The 16,559-nt window shown below is 37.0% G+C and overlaps 2 protein-coding genes across 2 annotated transcripts; both read left to right on the plus strand.

Annotated features, from left to right (window-relative positions):
- Positions 1-1,934: 1,934 nt before the first annotated feature.
- LOC133881417 (serine/threonine-protein phosphatase 7 long form homolog) lies at positions 1,935-6,352 on the plus strand. The gene is made up of 8 exons (XM_062320352.1): positions 1,935-2,254; positions 2,914-3,306; positions 3,464-3,589; positions 3,737-4,384; positions 4,470-4,633; positions 4,711-4,798; positions 4,902-5,336; positions 5,438-6,352. Exons 2-8 carry the CDS (start codon positions 2,932-2,934, stop codon positions 6,233-6,235), a joined length of 2,634 nt encoding a protein of 877 aa, XP_062176336.1. The 5' UTR covers positions 1,935-2,254; positions 2,914-2,931; the 3' UTR covers positions 6,236-6,352.
- Positions 6,353-6,933: 581 nt separating this feature from the next.
- On the plus strand, positions 6,934-15,409 carry LOC133881501 (zinc finger CCCH domain-containing protein 5). The gene is made up of 9 exons (XM_062320439.1): positions 6,934-7,570; positions 7,705-7,857; positions 7,968-8,105; positions 8,392-8,550; positions 11,058-11,150; positions 11,853-11,969; positions 12,522-12,596; positions 12,819-13,036; positions 14,007-15,409. Exons 1-9 carry the CDS (start codon positions 7,184-7,186, stop codon positions 15,034-15,036), a joined length of 2,370 nt encoding a protein of 789 aa, XP_062176423.1. The 5' UTR covers positions 6,934-7,183; the 3' UTR covers positions 15,037-15,409.
- The last annotated feature ends 1,150 nt before the right edge of the window (positions 15,410-16,559 follow it).

Genomic DNA, 16,559 nt, shown 5'->3' on the forward strand with positions numbered 1-16,559 from the left:
AAATGATTGACTTTCCAACACTTTTTTTTTTTTTTTTTCAGAATTTGATTCCAACCTGATGTGTCACAATCCTATGAAATTGTGACACATTTTTCAAAATGATAGATCTCATAGAATTATGACACATCAGGTTAGAATCAAATTTTAGAAAAAAAAAAAATATTTGGATGTCTAGCATTCCTCTATTACGAGTGGCGTTGCCAACTTTTGTTGCATATACTTGTGGTATTCGAGTTGCTAAAACAGGGTACAAGCATACCCATAGGCATATATGCAAAAGGAGGACCGTAAGAGTACTAGCAACAGACACTCAATTATTTTTAAAAAAATTTAGAGAATAAAATTACTTTTTACTTCTTTATCTAAAAAATACTCTATAATAGCTTTCTTTAATTTTTCCACAAACCATTAAAATATTATTTTTTTTACTTGCACTTTATTTGTTTTCTTTCATTTTATTTATGACATTAAAATCCTCTCAAATGCACCAAGGTAAGTCTCTATGATACTTACCAAGCAAAGTGGTCTTCACAGCAAATTGGGTGTTTTAGGTGTTTGTTTTTTACGAGTCAGATCAGGTCCCTTGGGTTTTTTAAAAAATAAAACTTGTGACCCGCCTCGTCCCGCACAGATATTGAAATTTTAAACCCATATCTGCGTTTTTAGCCTAAATTTTGGCTTGTTCAGGGCGAAGCAAGCGGGTCGGTTTGAGCGGGTTTTGCCCACCCCTTGCCAGAGGGCATATTCTTAATTTCAAAAATAAAAAATACTGAGATGGCCATGTACACCTTCTTATGGGGTTAAAAACATAAAACCCAATATATATATATTTGGCTTAGGTGTCGTACAAAATGATATAGTTTTTTAAGGGTGCATATTGAATTTCGTTTTATCTGTCATTCTCATGAAATACGTAAAATTCAATCTGAACTCTTGAAAAAACTACAGCATACTATAGTATTTTTTACAGCATCTAAGTCTAATCCGTCAAGCATTCCCTCGAGCTGGCTCACAACCACCTGGGTTTGATTCTATTATTTTTTCTTTTTCTTTTTTTTTTTTTTTAAAAAAAAATAAATAAACTTCAGCGATAAGTACTTCATGAATTACCACATAAATTTGTAATGAACTTATTATAGAGGTTGTTGTGCTAAACAATACATTTTGAATAATGTTAAAAACCGCATTTTTATCCCATAATTATCCTATTGGATCAGTCATTGTTTTGAAAAAAAAAAATTAGTTGGAACTGCCACATCAACATTATGATATAATTATTGAATAAAAATGTGGTTTGAAGTATTACTTATACATCATTTTTAGTAATGTTATAAATTACACTTTTATCTCACTAATATTTTATCGTGCTAATGTCAAAATATCAATCAACCTTTAAATCAATTTTTTTTTTAAAAAAAAAAAAAAAAGATTAAATGACTGGTTAACAATGTCACTGTAGAGTGAATAGTAGTGAGATAAAAGTGTAATTTTTAGCATTACATTTTTTTAGTAACGCTACTCTTCACACTTATTTCACATCAACTGACGTGGGGTGCTATGTTTGCCACTTAAAACAAAATAAAATGAGAGCCACTTAAAACATGTTACGTTAGCCAATAGGAAATTAGAGTAATAAATGCGTGTGAAGACCGAAGAGTAGCATTAGTATTATTTTTTTAAATTGCTAATTATTTGCAATTTGACCCGAAACTTGCACTTTTATTTTTGAATAAGAATCAACGGCAATTATTTGCTCGAATTACTAGTAAGTTGTGAAGGTAATATGAGAAAGCTTACATGAGACTTACTTGTCCAAATAGATAAGTAAGGAGTCTAAAATTTTGTAGACAAATAAATCCTATATAAAATCTTTCACATTATTTGCCAAAATTTCTACCATTATTCGAAATTACGTAATTGCTGCTAATCTTTTATTTTTCATTGGTAAAGAAGAAACCGCCACTTTAATCAACGGCCTCAAAAGTTGACACATCTCTAAAACCGCTAAAGGCACTGTGGCTCTTCCAGGCCGTGTGGCGTGTCCCCGAGATTCATATACACAAAACGTGAAACGCTAAAATGAGCTTTAGAATTGACCAACGGATACACGTTATAATACGCAGCGTTTCTTTCCCTTATGCCATAGTGTAACTCCGCACCAGGTCTCTCCCAAGTTTTCCAGATCAATCTGAAGAAGAAATAAACGCAACAGAAAAATGCCTCAAACATCATAGCTCATAGGCGTTTCTATTTGGTAATGTTCCACAAAACCAGAACTATAAATTAAACGTACTTTGATTTTTTATGTGTTTTTACTTGAACACCAATTGTTTGTTAGTTTGTCTGAATAAAGACAGTAGTATCTATTTTTTTTATTCGTTTCTTTTAGTTTGATAAAATTCAAATGGGTCTACTGTTAAAAGCTTCAATAAGTTCAAAATTCACAGGTAATTAATTTTGTATTCTATTCTGATAACCACAAGATATGTAAAGACATGATGGCTAAGAAGCTAGAGAAATAAACAGATATATGAGAAGAAAGAAAAATCTTTGAAATGGGTGTCACACTATGCTAACTGAAGGATCACTACAAAGCTGTGAGTGAATAAAATTTGGGTTTTTAGCGCTCTAAAATTTGTAAAAAATAGTATTGGTTCTAGGAACATTTCAGAAGATGCAGTCCATTATCTTCAAGCATTGATTAGAATATAAAATAGAAACTTTTTAAAAGAGTTACATTGGAGTCAACCAGGGTTTATAAGAAATCATAATATTTGGTTGTTTAGAATTTTCACAAATTGCTTGATCTTATTTTAGGTGAATAGCACTTGATTGATCTTATTTTTGTTTTCTTTTTAATTGGGATTACATATGTATTCTTTCAGTTGGTAATTATAATTTTCTGTTGTTTAGTTATTGAATCGTAGGTAGATGGCTAGACAGGGTGTTACACTAATGTGTTATTGGAATGGGAGGATGACAAATGGACCACATGGCATTTCTTATGAAGGTGCTGCACCAAAGCCCATTAGAGTCAGCTATGGAATAACACACAATGAGTTGCTGGATAAGATTTATAGGGTTACAGGGTTTGACAAATGCCGAATTAAGCTAAAGATCACTTGCAGGTATCCAGCATGTAGGGAGTACATACCTGTTCCCATAGACGATGATGAGTCTATTGATATCATGTTTGATGTGGCACGAAAACCTGGAACGAACTGTATGGAGTTGTATTTGGAAAGAGACCCCGTGTGCTTTGAAAATCAAGTAAATGTCACTGTGCCGGTCTGTACTAATAAACAAGTAAGTTTCAGCAATTTCTTTGGTTTTAATGTCATATACTTTACTAGGCTCTCTCTCTCTCTCTCTCTCTCTCTCTCTCTCTCTCTCTCTCTCATTGGTAGTTTAGTATCTTGCTTGTCATCTGAACTTTCTACAGAGTTTATATTCTGTTTCGTAGACACCAGTAGTAGTAAAAGCCACTCAAGATGCCCAAGTTGACAGCTTTCTGGATCCAGGACCAGTAGACAAGACAGTGCTTGTGCTGCAAGATCAGCACAGATCCGGAGCCATATGGGCAGGAGAGGTTTACTTATTTAGTCTATGTATTGCTTGTTTATAAAGACTGCATTTTGTGTCCCAAAAAAGTTCTAACTAATGGCTTTCTTTTTCTTTTGTTTTGTTTTGTTTTTTATTATTTTCTTTTATTCTTTTTATTTTTTGTTTTTTGCAGGATCCTGGTGTTTTGACTTGCAGACAGAGGTTGGCCACAATGATGCGGGAGTGGCAATTGGATTCAGGTGTTCTTCGGTTTGTCATCCAGTCTGGCTTTTATGGGGTATACAGGATTGGATTTATGCAACTTGATTGGCCCTTAATCACTGCATTGGTTGAGAGATGGCGACAGGAGACCCACACCTTCCATTTTACTGTGGGTGAGAGCACTGTCACGCTGCAGGATGTAGGAGTGTTGTTAGGTCTTCGAATAGATGGTCATGCAGTGACTTGTAATGCTGACCTCCAATGGGATGATCTCTGTGAGGAACTCTTAGGGGTCAGACCAGATCGTAGTTTTCTTCACGGTTCAGCACTCAAGCTTAGTTGGTTACGAGCTCATTTCCAGAAGCCTCCACCAGATGCAGACGATCTAACACTGCAGCGGTATGCTAGGGCATATATCTTAGGATTGATGGGTGGTGTTCTCTTCACAGATAAATCTGGAGCTGATGTTCAGCTGATATTCCTACCTCTGTTGAGGGATTTTAAATATACTGAACAATTGAGTTGGGGCAGTGCTGTACTAGCACACTTATATCGTGAGCTTTGTCGAGCTAGTAAAGCGGGGGCTAATGAGATTGCTGGACCGCTTATATTATTGCAGGTATGCATGTTAGTATCTATTCTATCTTATATACATCCTTCAACAATTATGTGTTTGTAACTTCTGCAATTTCCTTCTGCTACAGTTGTGGGCATGGGAGCGATTGCAAATTGGTCGCCCTGAGAGACTTGGCGGCCAAGTGCAGGATCCGATTATACGAGATAGTGAGGACGTAGGGGATGTGGCACCGTTTGTGAGGGATGCAAAAGTAGATGAGGAGCAATTCCCTGCTGATCCATTAGGATGCAGGTGCGTGTTAAGCTGTTGATATAGATTTTTGTCGATATACCTTTGGCCTCATTTAAACTTATTTTATTTTATAATAGGTGGATGTCTCCTGTAATTCGTAGAGACAATCCTCTAAGGGCATTAATATTTTACAGGGACCAGCTTGATCAACAGGCAGATGATGAGGTTTGTTTATTAAGTGTTACAATTTATGATATAATACACACTTCATCATGAAATGTGCAAGTGCCTGTGTTTGTCACTTGATTTATCATATTTTCAAATGTAGATGATATGGCAGCCATACACTCCTGAGCGAGTTGCATTGCTACCAGACGTATGTGTCAGAGACCAGCATGTGTGGCAGACAATTACTCCAGTAATTTGCTTTGACATTGTTGAGTGGCATCGTCCTGATCGAGTTCTGCGTCAATTTGGTCTCCATCAAGGTGTCCCTGAACCTTGTGATACAGAGGTGAAACTCCATTCAATTGATAGGCGGGGGAGACATCACTACGATTGGCAGGCATATCACGGACAATATATACAACTATGGGAAGCTCGTGAAGTGATTATTGCAGTGGGTGAGCCAGAGGAGCACTCAATGCATTATCATGATCCATACATGGAGTGGTATCGTAAAATTACACGCTGCTTAATTACTCCTCTCACACAAAGGTCACATAAGCGATTTCAGCCTTCAAGTGGGACAACACATCTATTAGTACGCGTTCATCATAACTACTATGTTATTGGTTGTCATTTGCTTGTGTGCTAAAACTCTTTGAATAAAAATTGGTGAGGTATCCATATTTGGAATGGCAGGTCCAGAGCTTGACCGCAATCCATAATCAATGTACTACAGTACTTGGTGCCTTTACCAGTGACAGTGCAATGCAAGCAATGAAAGATATCCAAATCATGTGCATCCGTGTCTTACAGATGATTGGTGAGACCCGACACCTTGAGACAAGACCAGCTCCTACACCAACCACGGCTGCAGCAGCATTATTTCCTTCACATACAAATGACATGGAGGGGCCATTACAGCGCACCCATGAGAATGTTGCACCTCTACCAGCAACAATCCCAACCACAAGTGAAGTTTCATCACTTCGAGGACGAGGCAGAGGAAAAAGTCAAGGTAGAGGACACCGCAGACCACACAAAAGCACAGCTGCAGTTGCAGCGGCATCGCCATGTTCATTTCCAGCACAATCAACAGCTCCATCAAATGATGATGATTTGGAGGGACCGTACCTGGATCGGGAGATGGCAATACTGCCAGCGGAATCAATCTATGCGTTAGAGGGTGAGAAAGAGGCGGAGACAGCAACACCACCACAATCAGAACCGATGCACCTGCTAGAGGATGAGAAGGAGGTGGAAACAACAGCACCGCCATCATCAGAATCAATGCATATGGTAGAGAGTGAGAAAGAGGTAGACACAGCAGAATCACCATTTTCAGAACCAATACACCCGTTTCAGAGCAAGAAAGAGGTGGACACAGCAGCACCTCCACCACAAGATGGCCCTGAGGGGTTAGTAGAACTCACTGAGGAGGTGCCTAGCCATTTGACCAGACCAAAAAAGAAGAAGAAGTCCAATGGAGGGGCCTAGCATCATTTTTTGGCTCCTATTGATGGCAGGATGTAATTATTGGTACATTTTGGAAAATGACTATTATTGTAACATAATCGTTGAGTAGCTTATACAGAATGTCAATTTAACTTTTTTGGTCATATCCTTAAATTTCATCCCCATCCTCCATGTATAATATTGGAATTTTTCTTTCTCTTTATCTTCATTCAATTTTCAGCTTTTGTGAGATATGGAATAGATCATAGAGATCGTTAAAGGGGACATGTGTTGCTTTTTGATTAAGTATGATGTGGTAATGCCGTTAAAAATTTAATGAAAGATAGACGGAATAAAAAGTTATACCTCTAGGACCTTTGAAGCATTTTTTCCTTAGAATTAATTAATCGCAAAAGCTTAAACTAATAAGAAATGATAAACTTAATCATTTAAATTAATATTATAAGAATTTTTAAGGCTTTAATGAATTTGGCAGTTCAATAAATTTGGTTGAATTAACCTAGCTAAGCTCAAACAATTCAGATTTTATTTTGTTATATCTTTTTTTTTTTGAAATATATTTTTATTTTGTTATATCTCATGGTATATAGATTGTCATGTAATTTAAAATTTTTGAGTAATAAATCTGTAAAAAATTTACAAGAGATTAAATATGTAAATTTAGTTTATACTATAAAAGGGATGGGGTCCATTTTTATGTCCTTACCTGCTCAAACATGCAAGAGTTGCACTTGGATTGGCTCGATTACGAGTTACGACTATTTCTCTCTTAAGAAAAAGTTGCCTCTAGAGAGGAAGAAGACAGGACAAACGATTCGTTTTCAAGAATCCCAGAACGGTGCGCTTTAGGAGGACAGCTAAACTGTAAAAACTTTCGGAATCGGTGGGGGTTTGGCAAACCGTAATTGAGACGCTCTGTTTGTTTATGAGAAAAGATTTTCTCGAGAAAGAAGAAGAAGAAAGAACCTAATGGCAGAACCAATAGTCAACAAAGAAGAAGAAGAAGAAGAAGAAGCAGAGAGTACAATCGGAATGGAATGTTCTACAGAGAGAATGGGCCGGAATGAGAAGAGGAAGGCGAAGAAGAAGATGAAGAGGAAGCAGATGAGGAAGGAGATGGCGGAGAAGGAGCGAGAGGAAAACGAGGAGAGGCTGAGGGATCCGGAGGAGCAGAGGAGGCTGAGGATGATAGAGGAGGAAGAGAAGGAGAGGGTGGAGAGGGCGAGGAGGGAGTTCGAGGAGCGAGAGAGGGCGTGGATCGAAGCGATGGAAAGGAAGAAGAAGGAGAAGGAAGAAGAAGAGGAGGAGGAGCGAAGGAAGGCTCTGGAAGAAGAGGAACAGTCGAAGAGACAACAGGTTCGTTGAATTTTCAATCCCGCTGAGTTCTGTTTGGCAGCCGAGAAAGGGTGGAAAAGAAAAAAAGAAAAGAAAATCAGGTTATGAAAGTTTAATCTTCTTCTTTGTCTAAATTGCTTTGCATAAAATGGCAGGTTGAGAATGAGAATGAGCTAGGTGAAGGTGATGATTGGGAATATGCAGAAGAAGGACCTGCGGAGATCATCTGGCAAGGAAATGAAATAACTGTCAAGAAGAAAAAGGTCAGGGTTCCAAAGAGAGGCGCCAACCAACAAAGTAGGAAAGAGGTATGCCACATCAATCACAAACTCAATTTGGATAATTGTTTTTGTGGTTGTGTTTTTTATGTTTAGAATTCGACGATTTTCAATCGTGGAGGTTATCGTTTACTTTGCAGAATGCCGATCGGCCTACGTCGAATCCTCTTCTTCCACAGTCTGAAGCTTTTACTAATTATAAGAATGTGTCAGCAGCATCAACGGAACAGATTGTCGAGAATGTCACTCAACAAGTTCCAAATTTTGGAACTGAACAGGTAACCATATGTGGGTGCACATATATAAATTATTTGCTTCTATCGTGATAACTTCATATATATTCTGATAGTTCTGAATTCTTGTGTTTGATGTGTTTTACGGGTGCTCATCATATTCGTTATAAAGGACCATAGGCTCTAGGGTTGAGTCCATATTGTATACTTTTCGTGTACGCGGGCTTAACCCTTTTTTCTCAATAAGATCTGAATTATTTATCCAGAAAAAAAAAAAAAAAAAAGGACCATAAGCTCTAATTATTAAAACCGATACTTGTATATTTGGCAGGATAAAGCTCATTGTCCTTTCCATTTAAAAACTGGAGCTTGTCGGTTTGGTCTGCGTTGCAGCAGAGTTCATTTTTACCCTGAGAAATCATGCACGCTGCTTATCAGAAACATGTACAACGGTCCTGGCCTTGCTTGGGAGCAAGACGAGGGGCTTGAGGTCTGTAAATGCTGCCTTCATGTGATTCTTGTATCCTGATAATAACTCTGGAAAGCTTCTATGCTGTCGTGGAAAGTGGAAACAAAAGACTTGGATTATGTGTAATACTGAAACAAACTCTTATAAAGTGTTAATAAGTAACTAGTTGAGTGTTTATATAGCATGAGTAAGCTGATCTTTTTTCTTTTTCTTTTTGTTATTATATGCAGCGCATAAATAGTGTTAGGAATGGCATTTGTCAATACTTGGAACATCTTACTTGGTGATTTTTATCTAGTGTATACATTTTGAATTAGTGCGTTATCAGCATGAGAGCAAGCTGTTGACACCATGCCAGACACATTGAAATAATTTTTAGCAACTCACTTGCACTGTCTTATGTGAAATTTGCCTAATATTTCCATATTTGTTTCCCTATAAATCCTGATGCAGAAAGATATTGTTTGTTTAGTATTCCAAAACCGTGTTACCATTTGAACTTTTACATTTGTGTCAATCTATCTTTATGTGTGTATCTTAATTCAGAAATGATTTGATTCAGTCCTTTTCACATTTAGAATTATCATTGCTCTTACACTTATCAAAAAAAAAAAATATCATTGCTCTTCTTTGACTTCAAATCAGAAATTCATCTCAAGATTCACTGCAATGAAGGTTCATGGTTTTGCCCTTGGTTGGTTGGAGTAAAAGAAATTAGCAATAATGTATCCTACTTGCTGGTCTCAAGGGTGGTTATCTTACAATATTTCCCTTTTCTTTTCTTTTTTTTCTTTGAATTGTTCATCTCCTGGATTATTACTTTTTTCCTTTCATTCTTTCTTTCTTTTAGCTTCCTTTTCCATTTCATTTCATTTCTTTCTTTCTTCTTTGATCTTGTAATATAAATTTAATCATAATGCCCTATAATTGCGAATTTTTTTTGTAGTCATAGCTGTTATGGAAAAATACATTTATTCCTAATGATGCTTCAGTTATTTCTATCTCATACAAATATTTATAAAGACAGTCCTAATATTGTTTCATATTTGAGATTTGTTACCTTAGGAAACTTTTGATAGTTAAATTACTTCATGAGTTGTCCTGCAAGCTCTTGTTCCTTAACGAGTATAGTTTTTGTATCCTGGGAGAATTGGAGCTCTCTGCTGATAATGACCATTACCTTGCAAGGTTTGAGAACTCAGGCAATGATACTTGTATGTGGATACATTCGGCACTTTCTTTACTTATGTTAAAGACGAAAAGAACGAAGAGAAAAATGTAAATAGTCCATTAGACCTTAATATTTACTTATGTGACGCAAGTTTGTTATGAAGTCTAACGGTCTCATGAACTTTGCAAATCCTTTCATGCTTTGCATTTGCTTTAGGCATTAGGACTAAAGGGTTATCAAACCAAAGCTCTTTGAGTTAATTAATATGTTCTCAGCATTTGCAAATCCTTTCATGCTTGCTTTTTCTAGTTTTCATGTTTTTCTTGATCTTTTTTTTTCTTTTAGTTAGGTGTTTCTCTTGTATACTTACTATGTACCTGGATTGCACATTTTGCACTTTTTAATAAATTGCATTTACTTATTAAAAAAAAAAAAAAACCACCTAATTTAATCAGGACTGTCGCAATAATTGCTCTTTGTTCCTGTTTTATCCTTAATGTCCTGAACAGCCCAGTGTCAACTACGAAGTCTCCTTGTCTGTCAGAACAATAGCTATGTAGCAAGCCTTAGCAGTAGACAAGTACAGTTTGAAGCGTAATCTTCCAACTACTAAAGCTAGTTGCCAATGTGAATAATAAGCTATATGCAACCTCCTCTTGGTCTAAGTCCCTTGCATTTTTGCATGAAGATGCAACCTCCTTTGGTTTGCTATTTCTTTAACATGTTCACATACACGCTCAATTGGAGAGAGAGAGAGAGAGAGAGAGAGAGAGAGAGAGAGAGAGAGAGAGGGAGAGATGGTGTCTGGATGGGTGGATGTGCTTGTTTGTGTTTTTGCTTCTTTGGTTTCCTTGTGTCCTTAGTTTGCTAATTGAAGGGTGAAGTATATTGCAACCCAGATTTTAAATATGTCCTTATTCCAGAACATAAGAACTTATTTTTCAGCTGGGAATTTGTATGTAGCTCTTTTAATTAATTTGGCTTACTTTCAGAAATTTTAATTTGACTTGAAAATTATATATCTGAACACTCGACCATTTTTCCTCCCGAACTTTGAATTCATTATTTTCTTCTCCAAAGGTGACTGAACTTCCTGATTACAGCCCAATTTTATAGCAGCTCAATTTGGGGTGGCTCCATGGCTGCCCCATTTGTATTTTATCAAATTGTCATGAATAGTGGCAGAAGTTGAAACCACAATCATGATTTGTGGAGGCTTTAGGGCTCATCTTTATGGTTTTATAGTACTAGGATCCATGTCTGTTTCTTTTTATCTTATAATTAGCTAATGCGTATATTTCTGACTAAGTATTCTGGTTTGATTTGTTCCCCCCACCCCCCCTCTTTTAATTTTCAGTTCACAGATGAAGAGGTTGAACGTAGTTATGAAGAATTTTACGAGGATGTGCACACTGAGTTCTTGAAGTTTGGAGAAATTGTGAACTTTAAGGTTGTTGACTGCTGTGATGTGTTGTTTTGGCCAAATATTCCTATAAAGTCTTCTCATCACATCTTGGGATGTTGTGTTTATTGACTATTGAGGAAACATTTTTATCAACTATTGTTAGTTTATAATTAACAACTATGAAACTTTTTTCCCTGGTGCTAAAATGCAGGGAGTTATTATTTTTGTTGTGTCTTAGTAAAGTTGGATATGTAGATATATATATATATATATATATATTCTGCTCTGAAGCAGTAAAATATCCTGACAAGACTATCAGTAGCTTTTTTCTCCATGTAGGATAGTTGATACAAATTCTGGATGTTGTAAGTTGTGTTCGCATTACCACTTAATATGTTTGTACCTTAACTTCTCGCTTTATCTATCAAGTAAATATTTTACTATGACCGTGAGAATTTCTGCTTTTGTGCTAAAATTCAAATGCTTTCCCACTCTATCAAGAGACTTGTTATCTGTCTGGTTCCTATAAAGTACAAAGAACCCTATTAGGATGCCTTTGCGTCCTAAGCATTTTTGAATATGTCTAAGCATTTTCCTTTTTATACCCTCACTTTCTGATAAATATATTAATAGAGAAAGAACCAGAGCATTTTGTTGTGGAACAAAAATATAGAGCCTCGAACTTGCTTTTTCTAAACTTTGACTCTGTAATCAATCTTAGAGTAACAAATGTCATATCGTTGTCAGGTGTGTAGAAATGGCTCATTTCACTTGCGGGGAAATGTTTATGTACAGTATAAGTCATTGGATTCAGCTGTTCTTGTTTATCATTCTATCAATGGTCGGTACTTTGCTGGCAAACAGGTATTGTATTTGCTTCAAGTGTGAAGTCTCTTCAATATAAGTCACTACATTCTGCTTATTTTAGCTAAATGCACTTAATTTCTTGCATGAGTAGTTACTTATCAAAAAAATTTCTTGCATGAGTAGTTGGCTCTATCTCAAGAGGATATACCTTCTACCATATTTCATAATCTAGCTTTTTTATTTTAGAACTTTGGTATTTGAAATGGTTTACCATTTGAATTGGAATGTGCTATGTGTCTGCTATATAACTTCTCATTTTTATGATTTGGTAGGCATGATAATTATGGTTTTCATACTTCACAATCTGCTTGCAATTTTCCTGTGTGTGTGTGTTTTCCTTTGACTACAAAAGTCATTTTGCCTTTGACAGATGAGTATCTTATGTAATTAAAACATCACTCAAATCTAATATTTGGAGTATTCTTGGTGCATGCATAATGGACACTATTCCTGTTGGTCTTTTTACTTCCCACCTACGATTATTCACTTATATTTTTCAACTGTAGTTTCTTGGGGATGGTTTATTGATCTTGGTATTGTTTTTGGCAGGTAAAATGTGAATTTGTGAATGTGACCAGATGGAAGGTTGCCATATGTGGGGAGTATATGAAGTCGAGATTCAAGGTAGAATGAGCCCCTCACTTTTCTTCTTTTTATTTGAGTCAGTCAGTCTCGTACTCTAATTGGTTTGTTGCTTTCCATTATTCTTTTTTATTTTGAACAAAGATGTCCCAAAATTTTGTTTTGGATGATGTAAGGACATTGGTCTTCAGTCTCTTGGTTCATGTTAATCTTGAGTCCTGCCCTCCGTTCTTGTTGATGACCTTTCTTGTTGCATCTTTTCAGACATGTTCTCATGGAACCGCTTGCAATTTTATCCACTGTTTCCGTAATCCTGGTGGAGACTATGAATGGGCTGATATTGATAAACCACCCCCAAAATATTGGGTGAAAAAGATGGCTGCTTTATTTGGTTATTCTGATGAAGCTGGGTACGAGAAACAGGTGGAGCAAGAAAATCTGGGTCTGCAAAGGTACTCTAGCAAGATGAGTACTGATGACAGGTGTGCTTATAGTTTTAGCAGTAGATGCTGTTGCAGTACCTAGTAATTGTGAAATCTGCTATCTTACATTATGTTTTGTAATTCAATTTTTTAGTACTCATAGTTTATTCCACTTCTCAAACTTAAATAGGCCAGAGTAAGTGGATTTTTATCTATTTTCATCAAAACCTTTAAACTATTAGAAACGTTTTTTTTCTCAACTTTCTCATTCCAAGCTAAATGTGATCCGGGATAGAGTTCCTAACAATCTGCCAGACCATTTTATTGATTTAGAAGGCCTAAAATCTGGAGAGAGGCCAATGAGCTCTAGCTCAAATGACACCTCCCCCATATAAGAACAAATTGGGAATTGAATTCGTGATTTTCAAGACCACCAGGTGTAGGTTTCAGTTTTACAAAAAAAAAGCCAGGAAGAAAAGGGACTGGAGGGAATTGAACGATTTTATCATTATTTCTAGAAGAAATAGCTCGCAGAAGGCTGCCCTTTTGGTTTGTTAGTTTGTAAATCTAGGTCCCAAATAATGTTCAGAAACTAGACAATGAACAACACTATTTACCCATATGCAAGCAGGAAACAGAATTGGTTGGTAGAAAACAGCAGCTGATGGTAATGTTTCTCTGTAATACTCTTCTGTGAATATTCAAATCTATGTGCTATCTTTTCCTGGTGTAAAGTCCTTCATGGTTTTAATTTATATTTAAAATAAAGTCCAAGTCATTTAGGCAAAGATTGGCTTCCGGCTTTTGGTGTTCATGCTTTTTAATGGTGCCTAGATTACAGTTCAAACTTTTTCTTTGAACTTCATGTTCCTCCATTCATCCAACTCTTCCATATTGCATTCATTTTAAATCAGTCTACCTCTTGATGAGAATGTAGATTTTTTTTTTTCCCCTTTATGATTGCATATTTTTGTGCCTCTTAGTTGGGGTTCTTTCCGTCTTTCAATAGTTCCCTGAATATCCATGGCAGGCGTCACTCAAGACGATCTAAATCCAAAGAGATGGACTACTTGAATAGTGGTGGTTATAGTACAAGAAATTACAGTGAGAATGATGTTCAAAAGAGCACGCAACGGAGGTGGCATGCGATTGACGATAGAAAGCGAATGAAAGTTCTTGATGAGGAAATGCGTGAAGAGAATGCATACATAGAAGACAGTTATCACAGGAAGAGCAGAACTCGTGATAGAGATTCCAATGGTGAATGGTTGGATAAGGATGGAGGCAGAGATAGTTACAGAGATACACACCATCTTAGTGCAAGGAAAAGCTCAAGACACCAGAACAAGGATAGCAAGCGCAGAACAGATGAAGCTGAATCTGAGGGGGATTGGTCGGATGAGAGTGAAGATAGAGAAACTCACAATCACGCTAGGAAAAGCTCAAGACACAGCAAAAAACCTAAATTTCTTGACCAAGAAAAAGTTGGTGGAGATTGGTCAGATAGAGATGGAGACCGAGAAACACGCCATGCTCACATGACCAACATTTCAAAACGTGAGAGGAAAGTGGGACATCCAGATGATCATGGGGACAGCAAGAACAGATATCGTGATACTGATAGAGAGTGGTCAGATAGAGACAGGCCCCATAGAAAAAGGAGGAAAAGTTCAAGACACCAGAAGAAAATGGAACATTCAGATGATCATGGGAACAGCAAGAACAGAAGTCATGATCCTGAAGGAGAGTGGTCAGGTAAGGACAGCAACAGAGACAGACATCATAGTGAACGGTGGAAAAGCTCGCAACAGGACAGAAAAGTTTCCGAATCCTCAGATGATCATGGCATTAGCAAAAACAGGGCTGAAGATACCAATGCTAGTTATGATTGGTCGGGCAGTGATGTAGAAAAACACCATAGTCAAACAAGGAAAAGTAATGCACACCGGAATGAAGTGTCGGAATTCTCAGATGATGAAGGGGAATCAGCAAAAAAGTTGAGAGATAAATTTCACAGTAGGGAATCCAGCATAGATAAATCTGATCTAGAATACACTTGACTTGGTGTACAAATAACATACCTTTTTTTATTGCAAATGTTTAGATTAAAAAGGGATCCCTTTAATTGCATGCGCTGTAATTGGAGTCCACCTGACCAAGCAGGATGATTTAGGAGACCCATCAGGAACCTCTCTCAATTGCAAGGAATCTTCTGCAACCCGGGCAGGGGAATTTAGCGGATCCAGACCCGTCAAGTTAATCACAATTGACAACCCTTTTGAAGTTACAATGAAGCCTTGTGAGTTGAGCTCATGCTGTTGAGCACAGAATAAATCTGGCCACATCGTTTTACCTACGTAAATTTGACTGATCTGTTGATTAATGCGACGTATATGTCAGAAATCAATTATGCCAGAGAAAATTGTGATTGAAGTTGTTGTGTCTTCTGACTCTTCTTCTTAAACGCCAAAAGACAGCATAGAAATTAGGGTAAGCCCTTCGACCTTTTAGCGAGCTCTCCAACGGAGGTGACGACGAGGATAGATAGTATCTATTTTTCTTATTTTTATAAATAAATAATATCTATTTAATGGTTATAATTTATAATTGGTACATTATTTAGTTTTTTAGAAGATATGTTAACATTGACATTATGTACATTGTTAGATTTATCAATTTTAAATTTTACCGTAAATTTATATGGTCAGGATTTGAATGACAATTAGCATGCTATACTTACAAATGTACAACAACCAAGTATTTTTCAAAGCATTAAATAACTTGGACATTTTCTATATATAATATCTATGAAAAAAAGAAGAAAACACAAACAGAAGAAGAACAAGACATCTACATGTGAATGTTTACAGTGCTCACTTATTACACCTTGTTGGTCCCAACTAAGGAAGAGAGTAGACTAAAAGATGGTCGTCTTCATGCTGCGTTAATTAGTCGACTTCTCGAATGCGAAAACACGGACAGAAGCAGCGGAATAGATGAAGGCCAAAGTTTACAACACATCCAAAAAACCCTGCCCTTCTCTCTCTTCTACCTGTCTCCCCAACAGGAATACCATAAACAGGATTTGGAGCCATGTATTGCTGATAAGATGTGTCGCTAGCAGTAGCCGCGGGCAATGCTGGATGCATTATTAATGGAGTCGTTTCCGAGACAATCTCTTGCGTGTGTACTCGGGTTTGATTTGGATAGAATAGATCTGGGTCGGGCTGGAGCGCGGGTGCCGGAATGGCCTGATGGATCTGCTCGAAGTCGAGCCATGGCGGTAAGGGCGGAGCCGAGGGCTGAGTTGAATAGCATGAGTGACAACAGTGACATGGCGGGGGAGGAAGAGGAGGAGGAGGATAGTAAGGCTCATGTGTCTTCTTTTTTCTCTTCTTTCTTGACCAGAACTTCAGCTTCTTCACAGTTTTCATCATCTTCATGGATCTGAATTTTTGATACCCAAATGATTATAATATATGTATTATCTTCTTCAAGAGCGTTGGTTGGCAAGGAATCTTTGAAAAGAGAAAGTGCGGTGCGGCTTTGAGTTGTCTTCAAAAACGAAAAGTTACCGTTGCCA

Source organism: Alnus glutinosa, chromosome 11 (genome assembly GCF_958979055.1).
Source record: "Alnus glutinosa chromosome 11, dhAlnGlut1.1, whole genome shotgun sequence".
Taxonomy (NCBI): Eukaryota; Viridiplantae; Streptophyta; class Magnoliopsida; order Fagales; family Betulaceae; genus Alnus; species Alnus glutinosa.

What these genes read in the sequence shown, in the direction of transcription:
- LOC133881417 (XM_062320352.1), top strand. Translation starts at nt 2,932, where the DNA reads ATGGCTAGACAGGGTGTTACACTAATGTGTTATTGGAATGGGAGGATG. An exon ending in CGGTCTGTACTAATAAACAA is followed by an intron (nt 3,307 to 3,463) that starts GTAAGTTTCAGC and finishes TCTGTTTCGTAG; the next exon opens with ACACCAGTAGTAGTAAAAGC. An exon ending in GCTGATCCATTAGGATGCAG is followed by an intron (nt 4,634 to 4,710) that starts GTGCGTGTTAAG and finishes ATTTTATAATAG; the next exon opens with GTGGATGTCTCCTGTAATTC.
- LOC133881501 (XM_062320439.1), top strand. Translation starts at nt 7,184, where the DNA reads ATGGCAGAACCAATAGTCAACAAAGAAGAAGAAGAAGAAGAAGAAGCA. An exon ending in ACCAACAAAGTAGGAAAGAG is followed by an intron (nt 7,858 to 7,967) that starts GTATGCCACATC and finishes TTTACTTTGCAG; the next exon opens with AATGCCGATCGGCCTACGTC. An exon ending in ATATGAAGTCGAGATTCAAG is followed by an intron (nt 12,597 to 12,818) that starts GTAGAATGAGCC and finishes GCATCTTTTCAG; the next exon opens with ACATGTTCTCATGGAACCGC.